The sequence below is a fragment of the Myodes glareolus genome, chromosome 26 (genome assembly GCF_982192425.1).
Source record: "Myodes glareolus chromosome 26, mMyoGla1.1, whole genome shotgun sequence".
Taxonomy (NCBI): Eukaryota; Metazoa; Chordata; class Mammalia; order Rodentia; family Cricetidae; genus Myodes; species Myodes glareolus.
Window position 1 is genome coordinate 38,835,325 of NC_142051.1, and position 17,174 is coordinate 38,852,498.

A 17,174-nucleotide genomic window follows, 5' to 3' on the forward strand; every position below is an offset into this window, starting at 1 on the left:
GACCACTTCAGTCTGCCACATCTTCTCACAGCCAGCTTCTCCCTACAGCCAGCTTCTCCCTAGCCTGTGTCTTCTCTCTTCTATGAACACTAATTTCATGTCTGTCTGAGCGGTGGTTCTCAACCTTCTCAAAGCTGTGATCCTTTAATATAGCCCCTCATGTTGTGGTGATCCCCAAACATAAAATTATCTCATTGCTATTTCATAACTGCAATTTTGCTACTATTATGAACCATAATGTAAATATCTGATATGTAGCCCCAAAGAGGTCATGACCCCCAGACTGAGAACCACTGATCAAGATAATTCAGGTTCATCTCCTGCATCTGTAACACAGACTTATTTCTGACCACTAAGGAAAAAAAACACCACAGACTATAGATAGATATATCTTAGGCCATTCTTATCATTACATATTTTTCATGTTCTAGAAAAATCATTCCAATTGTCTTATTTTTATATTGTTGGTCTTGTGAACATTGAACGTTTTAGCCTGTGTGAAGAAATACTTAAGGCAACTTAAGTTTGTAGAATTTAAGAATGTTTTAGGAAATACCAGTTGAGTTTCATATTTTAAATATTCAAATAAAATATCTGATATTTTGAAATAATAGTTCTATTTTGTTCTATTCTTTATTTCTTATGTTAAGTATGCTATAGATGACTTAATTAGACAAATACATTCTGGGTGTGGAGGGTGCTAAGGTCAGCATATAGTCATTAGCAAACAGAGGCAAATGAAGAGATTTGGGGTTATAGAAGCAAACATCCACCAAGTAATATGAAATATGGAATGACCTTAATCAGTTCGCAGGATGAGGAAGCCATGACCGGACGGATATGACACCTGATCTTTCTGATGTAGGAGGACAATAGGGAGATGTCATGTGGTGACCCAGTCCTGGGGCAATGAGTTTAATGACCCCAAGGAAAGGGCATGTCTAAGTTATTTTTCTGTTGCTGTGAAGAGACACCATGATCAAAGGAACTCATAAGGGAAAGCATTTAATTGAGGCCCGAAGCTTATCGTTCCGGAGGGTGAGCTACTACCATCATGGTGGGGAGGAAGAAGGCCGGCAGGCAGGTGTGTCGCTGGAGCAGTAGCTGAGCTCAAATCTGACCCATGAGAGAGAGAGAGAGAGAGAGAGAGAGAGAGAGAGAGAGAGAGAGAGAGAAGGAGGGAGGAAGAGAGAACCCACCCTCAGTGACACACCTCCTCCAACAAGGCCACACTTCTTAATCCTTCTCACTAATAATTGGGGACCAAGTATTCAAACTTAGCCTATGGGGTCCATACTCATTCAAGCCATGGCAGGCCACGTTTTGAGTCTGCAGCCAGGGGGTATCTAGCCCACAATCATCAAGGACACCTCAGGAGGAAGTAGGAGAGGCAACGGGGCTGATGGGAAGCGGGCCTTCAGTGTCTGGGCTTCTGCAGGGTTTTCAGGCTTTTCTGTCCAGGCCTCAAAGGGCCCCCCATTCCACTGGCTCAGCTGTACAGGGGCGCATCTCCACGCTGGCAGCGCGTCATCCCAGACAGCAGTTCCCTGATTCTGTCAGCTCCAGTGACTCCCAGTTTCAGTTTCCTCTGAGTATTCTTATCATGCAGGCCTACACCTCCATCCGCATGGAGCGGAGGGTACAGTTTGATAGTTTGGCTGTGTGCACGGGGACTTTAAAGCAGGAGGTATATAAGGGACTACAGTGGCAAAGGTCGTGATTGCCAGCACCTGACAGCTACGATAACTGTATACGTCAGATCCCCGGACGTGACGTCATTCGCGATGCCACATCCTGACAGAATCCGAGGTCTCTCTCGGTATAGGGATACAATAGCATCTTAATTTATGGACATAAAGAATGGGAGTAGATTCTTTTTCTGAAGGAAGGGGAACATTAACTCAATCTGTGAAGTCTTCTTTCATTCACTCTCATGTCTTGCTAACACCGTATTCTGTTGACTGTGAAGCACATGCTTTTTCCTTAAAAACCGATTGTGTGTCTTCTCATGGGTATCCTGTGATCGCTGCAACATGCTGTCGTAGCTTGTGCACACAGACTCTTTCCTAGCTATTATGGGTTGGATATAACTGGCATCAAAGCCTCGTTAAAGCCAGGCATGGATCACGTTTGCAATCCCTACACTTGAGAGGCAGACACAGGAGGGTAAGGAGTTCAAGGTCACCCCTTGGCCACACAGGAGTTTCAAAGCCAGTCTAATCTACAGGAGACCCTAACTCAAAACCACACAACCCCTTCCCCCAAGTCAGAGCGAACAGATCGCAAAACAAACCAACCCCTGGGGGCTCAGCTGATGCTTGTGAAGTTATCATCAAAGAGAGTGATATACACCTGTCCTTTTAAAGTGTGATGTTATGCTTTGAGGTGTTATGAAGGCATCTATACTCACATGCAGATGTGTTTTGCTGTTACTATAGTGAGTGCATGGCAAAAAAAAACCAAACCCAAACCCTGACATAACATACATTCCAAAGACCTCAACAGACTGAAAAAATGAACAAAGCTCTTTAAGTGGAAGAAACATCAAAAGTTCGCGGGACAGGTTTACATGTCGAATGGGTTTCTCATGGGCATTGATCATAGTTTAGTTGGCATTGTTACATTACTTTTCAGGGCTAAGGAAAATAACGGGGCAACTTAGATGCGCTTTGGACTCGATGAAGCCCGGGGGAACAGAGCACAGTCTGTCTTCAGATGCCTAGGGGCACACCAACACCCGGTGTTGCTCACTTCATTGCACTCAAAGGACCCTTGCAGTCCCTACACTCACCGATGGTGTAAGGACTCACCCTATGTAGTCTCAAGTCTATGTCAGACCGAGCTAAGGATGCCGAGGACTGAGCGGTTACTGAACCGAATGTAGCCTAACACGTTTAAACATGTTTCTTCTTGTGGAACAGGGGTAGAAGGTTATGAAGTAAGTGGTCTTAAAATAAAAAAAAAATTGTGCGTGCATATGTTCTGTTCTGTGTACTTCCCTCCCCTGAGCGAGTGTGTGTGTGTATGTGTGTGTGTGTGTGCGCGCGCCTGTGAGTGCCAGGGCACAAACACGAGGTCAGAGGTCAGCTTTTCTAAAGCCAGTCCTTCCTTTCCATACGGTGGCAACTCGGAACTGAACTCAGATCATCAGGTTTGGGGACGGGTGCCCTTGTCTGCCGAGCCATTTTGCTAGCCCTAAATGGTCTTAGTACTAAGTAAAATAGCTTTTCCGGGACGATCATTTTAAATTCAACTTAAGGAAGTTCTTATGTTTTAAGCATTTTGATTTTGAAAGCCAGGACTAGTGACCCTGAGGTATTTTATTTTTCCTGTAGCATGTTCTCAGATCCATGGGAGAGAACAGTTTGGGAAGCGAGCCAGCTGAACCGGGATGAAATAATGCACACTCCCGCTGTGGACAAGTTGTCAATCACCGCGTGTGAAACCCAGCCTTGTTTGTCCTCAGGGTTAACGGTCATTCTCTTCTATCTACTCAGGACACTGTCTTAATGAGGGCGTCTAGGGGCTCTACAAATAGCGGGTCAATAGCTGAGGATGAGCCGCCCTGTGTGTGGCAGAGGAATGAGGAGGAGCGAGGCAGCCTCTGTGCTCCGAGCCCCAGGCTGGCTGCTCTAATACCTGGTTGTAAAAACAAAGTGCTTTTGCATGAAAGGCAGGCCTCCTGCAAGTGCAGGGCATGGACACTGGCTTTGGCTCCACAGTGGCTTTTCCCAGCCTTGGGCCACATTGAATGTCGGCAGCATCCTTGTTTCCAACATAGAGAGGAGCTGACTGGTCGCATACCCGCTTTGCAGAATTGTTTCTGTACGTCTCTGTTGGAAACATTTGGTAGGTGCTTCAACTTACCACACCCCGACGTGAGCCTTGATTCTAACGACCCCGCTTTCCTTCTCAATCTCAGGAAATAACTAAGGGAACATCAACCAGTACTCAACCCTCTCCATTTCTTTTGCAACCAGTTCCTAGTTCATCAAGCCCGTCTTCATGGTAAATCCAGGATCAAATATCCCCACCTCTTCTCATGCCATAGGACTGGTGGTAACCTTGCTCACGCTCAGTGCCCGTTCCTCCCGCAGTAGCCACAGCCAGCACTCACAGATAAACCAAGCCAAGAATCTCTCCCGCTCAAAACCCTTCTGATGCTTATGCCCCTACCTGGCCCACAGCTCTCTCTGCATCCTTCCGGCCCTGGTCCTTGGCTAACTCTCTGACATCATTCACTACGAGCTCTTGACGGTCCTCCTTCTTCCCTTTTCCCTCAGACAGCTACCACAGGGCATCTGATCACCCGTTCCCTCAGCCTGGAATGCTGCTCATGCCCATACATTGCTCAGGTATGCACCTGATGATGTAATCTTCTTAACAAATGATGTACGGTCACTTTTCTTAAGATCTAATCTATTTGTGTCTCTCACCCGACTTTTTTCCCTATCTGATATTACACTATATGCTTTCTGATGATTGTCTGTTTTTCTCTCTAGAACATTGCGCCAATGTAATTTTTTTTTTCTATTCCTGGGGACTGAACCCAGGGCATCACATATGCTGGGCAAACACTCTATCAAGGAGCTCTATGCTGAGCCTCTCCTTTTACTTTCAATAATTAAAAAAAACTCTGCGTGTGTGTGTGTGTGCGCGCGCATGTGCACATGTGTGTGCACATGTGTATGCATGTGCACATGCTCATGTACATGCTTGGGTGCGTGCCATAGTACGAAAAGATCAGAAGACAACTTTCCAGGAGCCCATCCCTCTCCTCCCATCGTGTGACTCAGGTCACCAGGCTTGGCGGTGAAATCCTTTGTCCACTGAGTCATCTCTCTAGCCCCCATTTTTATTGTTTATTTTGGGACAGGGTCTCACTGTGCTGCCCAGACTGGCTTTGAACATGTGACCCTTCTGTCTCACTCTCCCAAGCAGCTGGGGTACAGGTGTGCATCCCCCAGCTTGGCTGTGTCGGTTTGGCTGCATTCCCATGGGCATTTCTAGGGCCTAGAACAATGCCCGACAAAGCAGCTGTCAGACAAACATTGTCATTCCAGCCTCACTACTGTGTATTTCACACACACACACACACACACACACACACACACACACACACACACACACACTCGGAGCCCTTAAAGGCCCTCACAACTATGTATGTCTGGGCAGTCTTTCAATGTTAAGAATTTTCCCCAACATCCCAGGTGCCCTGGAGAGAGGAGTACCCAGGATAGCATGGGTTTGTGAGTCATGTAAGCGATTGCTATCCCCATGCCCTATGCTGCCAACCTTGCTTCCCATGACTCCTTCTGTGTTTTCTTTCCCACACTTTCCGTGGCAGCAGGTCACCCAGGGACTGTACAGAAAAAGGACCCTGGGGTGGACACATGGCTTAGCCTGCCCAGGTCAGGTCCTTAAGCACTGTGACGCCCGGCAGAAGCAGACAAGCACACTGAACGGTAGGGTTCTCACGGTGCTCAAGTGTCTTGCTCTAGAGAACGGACGGAACCAGAACTTGGTTTTGGCCCACCTAACTCTCTGAGTCTAGAGTCTTTCACACTCTGCTTGCCTGCAGCCTTCTCCAGTCAGCGTCCCTCGGGGGTCTCTCTGAGCTTCTAGATTTGTCCTGAACCCTCCCGGCCTGCCATGTTCTGCCTTCACAGCGCCCAATCCTGAGCTCTGCGGTGAGGCGAAATGTCAGTTTGACTGGCACCCTGGAGAGGTGTGCCATGAGAACAGATGACATAGTTCACTTGGGTGCACGCGCGCTGTCACTAGCTCTTCCAAGCTGGGGGCAGGCCACAGGAGACATGTAACCAAGACATATATTTATTTGGGGGACTGTGGGAGGAAGGATACTACCTGGGATCTGCTTATGCGTTGAGCTTTTCCATTTACCCGGCTCTTCAGGCTTCCAAGGCCCTAGGCATTTGCAGGTTAAGATATGGTCTTTTCTCTTTATTTAGTTCGACTTCTGGTGATAGGTGTATATTTAAGTTTTGACATCTTGCGCTCTTTGTTTCTCCTGCGCGTGCGCGCACACACACACACACACACACACACACACACTTGCAGACCTGCACACACACATTCACATGGTCATTTATTTATTTATTTTGTTTTTTTTCTCTGTAGTTTTAGAGCCTGGCGGACCTCTGTGAGTTTGCGGCCAGCCTGGTCTACAAGCGCTAGTTCCAGGACAGGCTCCACAGCTCCAGAGAAACCCTATCTCGAAAATTTAATAAAAATAAAAATAAAAAAAGGTGCGCTCATTGGAAACTCACCCTAAGTGGGGGTGTTCCAGAACACAGCATTGTGGGTGGAGTCTGGGGATGCATTCTAGAGGACCAGCTCTTTAGGGAAGGGAAGTATGCAGGGAAGAGGCGTTAAAACTCGTATTGTTCGTGTTCCAGTGTTCCCTGGAACATGCCTAGAAGATTCAGTTATCTATAGAACCCAATTCTGCTGAGAGCACATTGGGTGTATCTCCACGGTGAGCAGAGTCCGCAACACATAGAAGTGGGTCTCCATGAGATGAGATTTCTGAATTTAATATTCTAAAACAAGTTAGTTCAATGGTTAACGGACTCAACAAATAAACTCTCAGCGTTACACATCTCTGGCAACTCCACTCGATAACGGAGCATGTTTATAATCTAATTATTGGCCTTCAGTTACTGAACATTGGTTGACATTCTTGACCCCCAGTTTCTGACATTCTTGACCCCCAATTTCCCACATTCTTGACCCCATCTCCCCCTCCAGAGGGCTCCTCTCCACCTGCTCTGATCCCACCTCTACCCAGGCAGGAGAAGACTCTGTCTCCCACCGGAGCTCTGGCCACCTCTTACGGTTTGTGCAGAAGGCTTTCCTCTCCTGAGTCCAGAAGCTCTCTTGAGGATAAGGGCTGGAACACAGTCACATATTTCTATCACTGTCATGCGACAGATTTAAAAGGACTCCCCTCCAGAACCCTATTCACATTATAAGACATCTATAAACATGCCGAGAGTGTGCTGGGGGGGTAATACATGCATGTATCAAGGAGCACCGTCACTTGGATTAATCGAATCAGTGGAATGCCCGGCACAGGATTTTTTCTATTTTGTTAAAGACCATTTTAGTCACGTGATACTTGGATTTGGTGTTTGCATGTCTACAGAAATAAAACTCTAATGAATGACAAGGAGTCAGAAACAGGAATTGGTATAAGATTGGCACAGAATAATTTCAGTTCTGTGGTTTCTTATACATTTAAGAATGGGGTTTTTCATTTAGTAACCTGCCCTGTACTTCAGGTATGCTGCCACCAGGTGGTGGTAGAGCGCCAGACATAGAGTCGGTAAGGTAGGCTTACAGCCCTTTCTGAGGTTCAAGCTAACAGCTCTTTGCCTGAGATCAAAAAGCATTTGAGACCACACTTTGCAGTTTAATATAATACATTTTTTTAAAAAAAACCAAAATAGCTGAAATTAAACTCTTGGCAACCCTTACATATCTTTAAATCAGATATGAATCCCAAACGACCGCATCTCTGACCTCATTACTTCTCCTTCATGGCTTCTACTTATTTCCATAATGGCTAATGCAAACGGCCTCCAAACTGACGGCAGCGTTAAACCTTCCCCGTTTTCTCGGACTCATTACTTACTGCCAGTCTCTGGCATGTTTGCATGCAGATGAGGCTTCAAAACTCTTAATAGTTTTTCTTGGGGAAAAGAAATCTCCGGCTTTCCTTGTTCTTTCCGGAAAATATCAGATTGTCTCTTAAAATAGAACGTAAAGGGTTTCTCCACCAGACCAACACACACCAGTAGTTGTCTGCATATATGTGCATTTGCATGTATGGAGGACCCCCTCCCTTATTTTTTATACTCTAGAGCAGGTGTTTGGCTCTCAGGTCTCCTGGCAGAGAAGCAGTTTGTCACAATTTGCCAGAGATAGAGCTGAACTTCTTTAGTAACATTTTACTATGTCTAAATGTCTTGAAAAGAGGACTTTTTTTGGAATCAAAAATTTACCTGCCCTCAGAGAACATGTCACCAGCTTCATTACTATTATGGTTTATAGTATGCAATGTAAAAAAAATCAATGAAAAGGGACCACAAGGCTGCGGAGGTTTCCATTGTCATGAGCCATCAAGCTTAACATTTGGGACAAATTCCAGACAGGTTTAGATTTATTAGGCTCATGATGACTTGTGGCTGAACGCACTGCCCTGTTCTGTTTCCTGTTTCAAGAACAAAGGTCTGGGTGCCTCCAGATCAATGCTGAGGGTCAAGGGTCAGCATGCACATAGTTGGGGGTAAGAGCAAAGCAATTTCGTACCTAAGCATCAACATCGAGTAAAAGGGTGGGAGATGTTCAAGGATTGGAATTGGGGATGAAGAAGAACAGGTACGGAGTCCCAATTCCTGAAGACTGGGGTTCAGACACCAAATGGTCACCTGTGCTTGTGGGTGGGAGGAGAGAACACAACTAGCTAGGAAAGTGTGTGCCCCCGAGGACCAGCTCCCAGCCTTACTCTGGGAAAGAAATCTGGGGACGTCAGTAAGAAAAGGCAAAAGGAAAATCAAACCAGGGAGAAGAAAAAAACAGATGGATAAGAGAGAGCTGCCACTCAAGCCTCGCAGGGAGCCCAGGAAGCAGCAGGCCAGAGATCACTGTCCTCTATTTATCCACCAGAAACTGAGTCCCAGGGAGGGGAAGTGACTGAAGGCCGCACGCTGCGTGGTGGATTCAGGCTTCAAACAAGGCGACCCGCTTCCAAAATAAAGATGAAAGAAAAGAGGGCCCATTTGAAACCTGACTTCACGGTGTGTCTTACCCTTAATAAACAGTTAAGTAAAATTTCCATTGGACAGAAGCTCAGCCTTGGAGGGGTCCAAAAAGCAGCCTTAGCCACCATCAAAAGCATCGGAGGGACACTGACTATAATTTATCCTCCTTTTGATACGTGGGGTTGTAATTATGAAAACGGACTCTATTTACAGGCTCCGAATTTAGGCATACCCTCGGCGCTAGAGGCAATGCTGATTTTATTTTTATTACTATTATTTATTTATTTTTGCCTCTGTGCCTGCGACAGTCATGGCTGGAAACAGCAGCGTCACAGAGTTGCTGACTCAGCGTCTTCTCACTGTCTGCTTCGCGTTCTCGCTTACTGTTTCTGACCATGCCATTTCTCTGGTTAAATCCTTTCAGTGGTTCCCACTGATTGCAGAGGCCGCACCTGAACATCACTTGGGACACTATCAAACACCTGATACCCCGGTGCCTCATCTGAGACGCTGGTGCAGCTCGTTGGAGGGGGAGGCCTTTGCCCCTTTGTATGAAGGAATCCGATTTCCGCTCAAGGCGGAGTCACGGGGATCGCACTGACTTCCCTGCCTGAAACAACCAGCAAGTCAGGGAAATCTACACGGAGTGCTGCTGGTGTTCATGCTGTTAGACACAACACAACAAGGACAGTGAGGCCTGGGTCACGGGAAGCAGGTATAGGATACAAGTGGCCTCAGAAAGAACTGCAATGTCTGATGAGATGAAAGCGACCAGGGAGGCCAGTGTGATTAGAGATGGCCGGGTGGAGGGGAGGTCGCCATGGTTAGAGATGGCTGGGTGGAGGGGAGAGAATACTGAACAGTACATGCTTATAAAGAACCTAGCTGAGGCCAGACAACGAAGCCCCTGAAAAGACTGGCGGATATAACTCGTAGAGCCCGAATCAGGCTGGCAATAGTTTCTATACTATTCAGACTGGAAAGTTCTGGGATTTCAGAGACACAGTTCAAGCCCTCAGCACCTCTGCCCAATAGCGGGAAATACTAGCAACAGTCCGGACAGAATCCCAGTGTTGCGCAATAAACCTTACACACAAGACCAAAGAATTTCCCTTTGTTCCAGAACAATTTGGAAACGTCCTGATGGGGATACAGAATTACCCATCCTGCAAGAGTATCCTTCAGAAATGAAGGCAAAATAAAATTTCTTCCAGAGGCACATGAGCTGGCAGAACTTACCACTAGCAGCCTCCCACTGTTTAAAATGTTACAGGGAGTCCTTTAGATAGAAGGCAGTTGGTGTCAGAGAGAGTCAAGGATTCACACAACGGAATGGAGAACAGGGCTGGCTTCCCGCGAATGGGACCGACATGGTTTGACTACACGTGCGGCAGCCCTCTGAACCATCCTGTGCTTGGTTTCACGTTCAGCGGTTGCTGTCTTTACATTTTTAATGATTGCAAACAAGGAGCCTTACAGCTTCAGCATGCGAAGCGATCAAGTCATGTGACCAAAGAATGGGAGCACAATAAGCAAGCTTCCTTGGAAAACCTTCCTACCACCGGGTTAGATTGTCACGGAACTTCCCCAGAAAGGTGGAAATTCAGTCACTAACATCGAGGAAACCTGGCAAAGCAACCTGACCGCCCTCCACAAGGGCAAGCACAGTTTCAGAAGTAGTTAGGCAAGAAGCAAATGACAAACTAATCCATTCACTGCTGCTAAAGTAATTCCAAACGCTATCCACTGGAGAGGAGAAAGAGCTTTCACAGGATGCGTCTGGGTATTGTTGCCTTCGCTACTTTATTAACTTTTACCCAGAGGTATTAAAACCAAATACTGTATTAGGTTTTTGGAAACGATTCTGTATTATGAGCGGAGATTTAAGAATGCACTAAAATCTGTATTTTTTTTCAATACAAACCTTTGCCATTATTAGTATTGCAGGGCACACTAAGCCTGGGCTAGAACGATTCCCTTGGTAAACGATGGTAGGGTCAATGGGAAGATATTAATTGCAGGTTCTACAACGAGATTCACAAGTTAATGAATTGAACAAACAGTGTTTAGAGTTATCTGGATGTGCCCAAGTCCCTTTAGTAGACACACAGAGACAAAAGACATTAACATTTTTTTTTAAATTTTGTATCTTTTTATTGCCCAGAAAGTGAATATCAAGTTATTCACATGGGCCTTAGCTTATTTCTAATTCCATAAGTCATCTATACACATTTTATGGAGAACATATATTCCTTTTTGTAAAATGTCCTCCATGCAGAGGTTGGTGGTAGTGGTTAGAAACGTGAGTCAGACTGGCTAGGAGCATATGCCGAGCCTGAGAAACCTCTGAGAGGAAAAAAATTAATGGACCTTTGAACTGCTAACTAGTCATTAATTCCCTTAACAAGACTTTGGAGGGATAGTAACTCAAGGCGGTGGTTCATGCAGCTAGCATCCGCAGAGGGAACAATCCACCCACCGTCTCTCCGGACACATCCACATTTTCATACTGAAATGTCACTAGAAAGGTAGGAATGTGATGTTACTACCCATGGGGGCCAGGACTTGAGCCAATCAGTCAATGCCGGTGTCTGAACGTGAAGTCTCTGAGTTCAAAGGGTCAACTGTTGGTCAATATTTCATGCTCTCATCTGAAACAGCACTGGCCTCCAGAACCGGCAGCGCTTCCTGCCTTCAACGCTTCTCTGTGTTAACGGCGAGATCTCCATCCTTTTGTTTCCTCCTAACCCTCGGGTAGCTTTGTGTCCAAACCTCTTATTTGTTCATTCAAATTACCCTGATTTTCAAAAAACATCAATATACACCACAAAGGAAAGGTCTTCAGGGGCTTTCCAAAGGTGCTAGCTTCAAATACACATTTGTATGATTCAAGTCAAGAAATCTGACCAGTTTCATATCCTGATAGAAATAGGTTACACAAGCTTATTATACTCCTGAGAATAACAACAAGTGCACTGCCATCTACACCGAGTGTCTCATCAATGATGCTGATGTTATCGCCATGCCAACAAGTCTACTTGTCCTCTATTCTCCTCCCTCCACTTGTTGACCTCTGCACCTCTCCCAGCTGGAGTCTGTCTGTCTGTCTTCCCTCTACGAGGAGAAAGAGCCACCAGAGCAGTCTGGCTCCCTTTAAATCAGCTCCTCATGTCGGCCATCCAGGTGGGCAATGGTGCACTCCACAAAGACCCAGGAGGGAAACCATCATCTAGCGACAGTGACCTATGAGGGGACCTAGTCTCTGTAGCGGTCAAGGATGGGACTCAGTCACTCCACTTTGACCCAGGATAGGAGCTCCCTGGAGGCCTTCACTTTAGATCAGGATTACGGTAGTACCCTGTATCAGTCAGGAAACAACTTCCAGGTACTCGATACTGTATTAGTTGAGCCATCTGCTACACAAGGGACCACCCCATACTTCGCTTCATGAGTCCAGATAAACAAAGGTCTTAACTTTGTCTTCTCTTTTTTGATGAAAGGGTTTTGAATTGGAGATTACTCCAAAGCTTTGCAAACCGGAAGGCACACATTGCCTTTCTCACACTAATCCCCCCCACCCCCCCCGCCACAAAAAGCCTCAATCTTTAAATGAAATGCCCCGCTCAAGGAGCTATGAAGTTTTGCTTTCTAATTCTGTGTCTAAAGGTTCATTTGGTCTTTGACATTTTGTTTGTTTGTTTGTTTGCCCACAGTGAGCAAGTCCATTGAGTTAAATGACTTGCATTCTCTCCTTGCAGAGTGGTAACTTCCCATATATAAAATGCCACAGAAATTTAAATCCAAAGAGTTTACTTAAGAAAGCTACACTGTGTTGATGGCAGGCACACAGGTCAGAGGACTTCGAGCACAGTGACTATGCCTTCAGACTTGGAAGCAATACTTCGAACTTGAACTTCTCTAAGTCGGAATGTAATCGAGTCAGTGCAGCTAAGAGGGAAACCAAAGAGGCCACATGGGCACTAAGGCATATTTCTGTTTTCCTCTCTGAATTCAAAGGCGGTTGTGATTAGTCTGTAGGCCCAGGAAACAAACCTATGGGCTTTCCAGCGTCAGGATCTCCCTGTCACCCAACACGAGGGATATTGTAGAGCCTTCCCAGAAGCCATCCTGTTCGCCGGGAAGTACTGCTGACAGCAGTCGGGTGAATGGCCCACACACGACTTCACAGCAGGTCTGCAGTAGGGAACAGGTGTATCCCGAGGGTATGGCATAGGGTTAGTTTTCTAGTTCTACCATTAAGCGGGACACATTTCAATGTGGAAACTGATGTGGCTGATGTATGGAGAGGGGCCTTGTTCACAAGTGAGTGCCTCAGAGGAACCAGGAGACGAACGTCACGTCTCACCGAGGACGGAAGTCTTTACCCATCACAACCAAAACCTGAGGCAGCTTCAGTTGTTCCTTTGCTACAATGACTAAGAACAATGCTAACCAGAGATTCAGGAAGTGGCTTTCTTTTGGTGAGGATGGTTTTTGGTGAAGGAGTAGGAAGCAACAAGTTAGGAGTTACTAATGGCAAGCCAGAAGCCAAGATTCTATTGAACTTCATGTGCTTTTTGGACTCAAGAACAATTTTGTAAAATGTCCCAGGAAAGATGTATTTTTAAAGATACATTGTCAAAAGCAAGACATATCGGCTTACAGTCATAATGCTCATTAAAATAATTAATGGCAGGTAACATGGAGACTCTAGACTCTGGGACAGAGAGCAACATAGCAGGCAGAAGAGAGCTAAGAAGAAGCAGTAATAATTGTCGGCTTTATTTCACCTTGCAAATGCCTTCCCAATCATTAGGCCATGAAGATAAACAACCCTCTAAAAGAGTGATTGATCACTGTATTACCTTCAAAAAGGAACATTTACAATGCGCGAGCACAGCACAAATGCGCACAATCATTTCACGCTACCCCTCTACGCCATTCCTTCACCTGTTTGTATTCAGGAAAAAAAAATGAGAGTAAAAAGGAAGTGAGGGAGAATCGGAATCGCTTATGAGGACTGAGTTGATCTCTCTGGGCTTGGATACATGGCAACATATGCTGGCCAGCGTTGACAGAAAATTTATGCCAAGCGTATGTATGCATAAAGCAGAGACGACATACGATTGGACGCCGACTCCAGGAGATAACACTTTCCTGATGACAGCAACCTGCTTAGCAGGCGCTGAAGCAGTCCCTCCGAGCGCGGGGTCTGAATCCTAATTAAGGAATGAAGATGAAGAAGCATGCCGGAGTGCTAAAAAGAATGTGATTAAGGGATGAAAACGCGATAATTCTGGCTTTTAATAGTGAACAGGGGCAGAGATCAGGCGGGGAGCTTATTTTGCCACCACATCCCGATGCTAAACCGACAAGGGTTTCCTAAAATGGAAAACCCAGAACTTCTTGGAAGGTTTCGTTAGATAATGCAAAAAGCCCCAAGGGTCTTCTCCTTATATCTCAGTTCACCATCTCAGAACATCAAAAGACTCAGAGCTAACACACACACACACACACACACACACACACACACACACACACACACACGTGTTTATCTGTAAATCCTTACTAGATGTCCAAACAGTTACAGAGAAAGAGAAAGAATTCTCCATCTGCAATAAAGTTCACGTCACATCGAAAGCCGAACAGTTCAAGTGTCAGAGAGAGCGCAACTTACATTGATAAGTTCAACCTCCCAGATTTTTTTCAACAGGTCCATCGATGTGTAGCCATTGATGAGAAAGGCTTTGGTGTAGTCCCCCAGCTCGATGGAATCCAGCCACTCAGCGACAGAGGTGGGATGGTAGCCATCATGGCCAATGGGTCTCATCTGCAATGAAGAACGACACATTAGACATTACTTAAACCAGCTCCCTTCGGCCCCAACAACAGGAAGCATCTGGCCACTGACAAATTAATCTGATATAAAGCATCAGATATTTCTGGATAGAGAAGTAAGGAGAAGGAAAAGCCTCTATGAACAATTCTAAATCATTAGTAATTTTCACGCTGAATTAGTTTTCAAAAATACACCCAGAAGTTTCCAATTTAGGTGCTAAATTAACTCTGGGTTTGAGATGATGAAATATGCCAAACTTCTGTTCAGAACTTTATTGGTGTTCTGTCGGAAGGGAACATTACGAGGGATGTCAGTTGAGTTACCAGGGTTGGACGTGGGGGCGGGGAGGAGGCGAAAGGCACGGCATCTTCAAAATAGAGATGGTAATTCTCATACGCGCGACGTCCGAGTGTGTGGAAAGACCGCATGACTTAAACATCCCAAGGGGGTTCATGCTTATGCAAGACATGTACTGTAGGTAGTGCACACACGCTGGAGAAACACACGGCTGTGGCAAGCCAGCTAAAAAGAGGCCCTGGGTGCTTCAAGACCATGTGTTCCACCTTAGCTCTACAGTATGTTAGACATGAATAGGGGACTTTCTGGCAGACAGGCTTCTATTTTTTGTCAGCTATATACAGATTTTTTTTTTAATACTCCAGGGGAACAAAGAAGTGCGACAGCAACATAATGTTTCTGAGTTTAAATTGGAATGTGAAAATAATTTAGGCAGGAAGAACTTCTGGGTTGAAAAATTTATATAGCTTCTTCTAAGTCCTTTAATTTTTTTATTTGAAATCTAAGATGAATTCGTGGTTCTTGTGCTTGACACGACTCACTTCTGAAACTTAGAATGCCCGCATGCCAGGCTAGGGTTTGGTACTGGAGTTCCTCAGGAGAGCGGCCCCCTCATCAGCCTTCAGTAAGGCGCCTGCTGGGAGCACCTAAGTGGGCATGGTGCAGAATGGGCTTTCCTCTTCCATCAGATTTAAGGAGATTAAAACATGGACAGAAATCTATAGGATTCTGGTTTGTGAGCAGAGGAAAAGATTAGTGTTGGCACCCAGGATTCAGATTTTCATCTCAGCATCGTGAGCTTTCTGTCACTGTGCAGGGTTCTCGGTGGAGAGTATCCTTTCCATTTTAATGTAACCTACAGTTCTAGGTTTCAGTACCCACCGTTTCAAAGCTACAGTGTAGTTCATTATCGACACCAGCACCTCGGGTGTGTGGGATGCTCGTATTTTGCTTTTCTATCGCCTGACCCCATTTGGGCTACTCACCAAATGCCTGTCCATGTGGCTCTTACTCAGTATTCATTGTATGGTGACAAGGAGTGGTGAGTCAGAGTCTGCCAAACACAGTCTAGTGGCGGGCACAAATAACTGAGTGCTGCGTATAAACCTGGAGACTAGGACCCAAAGTGGAGGCCTGGATGTAGTGAGCGCTTTCCTCTTTGGTAAATTACAGACTCCAGGTATGCAGTGCATTTTCCCTGATAGGTTAACAAGTGGGTGAACCAACCTAAACACTGACCCAAGACATAGGGTACTCACCTGATGGAATAAGTGGAGAAAGGGCAAAAGGGAAGACAGGGGAACATGGCGGTTGACACAACCTAAGAGTAAGGTAGTCAACCCAAGAAGCTGACCAAGCTAGCAGTGGTTACTATGGGCAGACTTAAGGAAAAGAGTTGGTTGTTCTTACCCAGAAAACTGTGTAATAGGTTTCCCACAGCTCACCTTGGGCACTCACACACAATTCCTGGAAAAGGTCAGTCATTGACTACCTGTCACATTTTGGTTACTCAATGGTCACTGGAGGAATCTGGGGTGCCCTTCAGACAACTGCAGGATGAACCCAATGGATCAAGACATTCACCTCTTCTCTAATACCTTTTATTTTGTCCCAATACCAAATAATTGAGGACCAGAAAAGGGGGTGGGGTGTCAGTCTCTTGGGAGAAAACTGAACTTAGGGTGTGTGTGTGTGTGTGTGTGTGTGTGTGTGTGTGTGTGTAAGAGATAAAAATAAAACTGGAGGTTTGAAATAGGCTAGAACTGAACTTCTACTGTTTTGCACAATGAGAACATCACTGGACGGATTTGAATTCACACCAAGAAGTAGCAAAGCAAGTCAACGGAACTTGATTGCAGGCTGGGAAACACATTACACTAAAATCTCACTGCATGAAGACTGCTCGGTAACCTGGATCCTCCTGTAAAGCACGACCCACCACCCTGAAGAGGCAAGAGTGACAGGAATATTGGCGGGGTGACAGATGGGTGGCTAGAGCGCCAAGGTGCAGATACTCTGGAAATGGGTGTGCGCGCGCGTGTGTAGAGCAGCATCCGTGCGTTTGCTTATTCAATAAATACCCAGCGCTCTTTCTGGTGGATGCCGTGGACACAGCACAGAACAGGTCAGTTAAAATGCATCCAGCACCATCATTGTAATCATAAATTAAAATGTTTGTGAACAGATGACCACCAAATCATGAAGGTTCTGCGGACCTGACTGGAGGAGACCTTCAGCGCCAAATAAAGTTG

General features: G+C 45.8%; 1 protein-coding gene across 16 annotated transcripts in view; it reads right to left on the reverse strand.

The window, feature by feature from the left end:
- Window positions 1–17,174, reverse strand: part of Anks1b (ankyrin repeat and sterile alpha motif domain containing 1B) — a 953,532-nt gene that overhangs the window by 258,904 nt on the left and 677,454 nt on the right. For all 16 annotated transcript variants that reach the window (XR_014999730.2, XR_014999729.2, XM_085683219.2 and 13 more), the window contains one exon: window positions 14,464–14,616. Coding sequence is in view for 14 of the 16 variants with exons in the window: in XM_085683219.2 (XP_085539345.2) it covers window positions 14,464–14,616 (153 nt within the window). In the remaining 2 variants the exon portion in view is untranslated. The remainder of the gene's footprint in view (window positions 1–14,463; window positions 14,617–17,174) is intronic.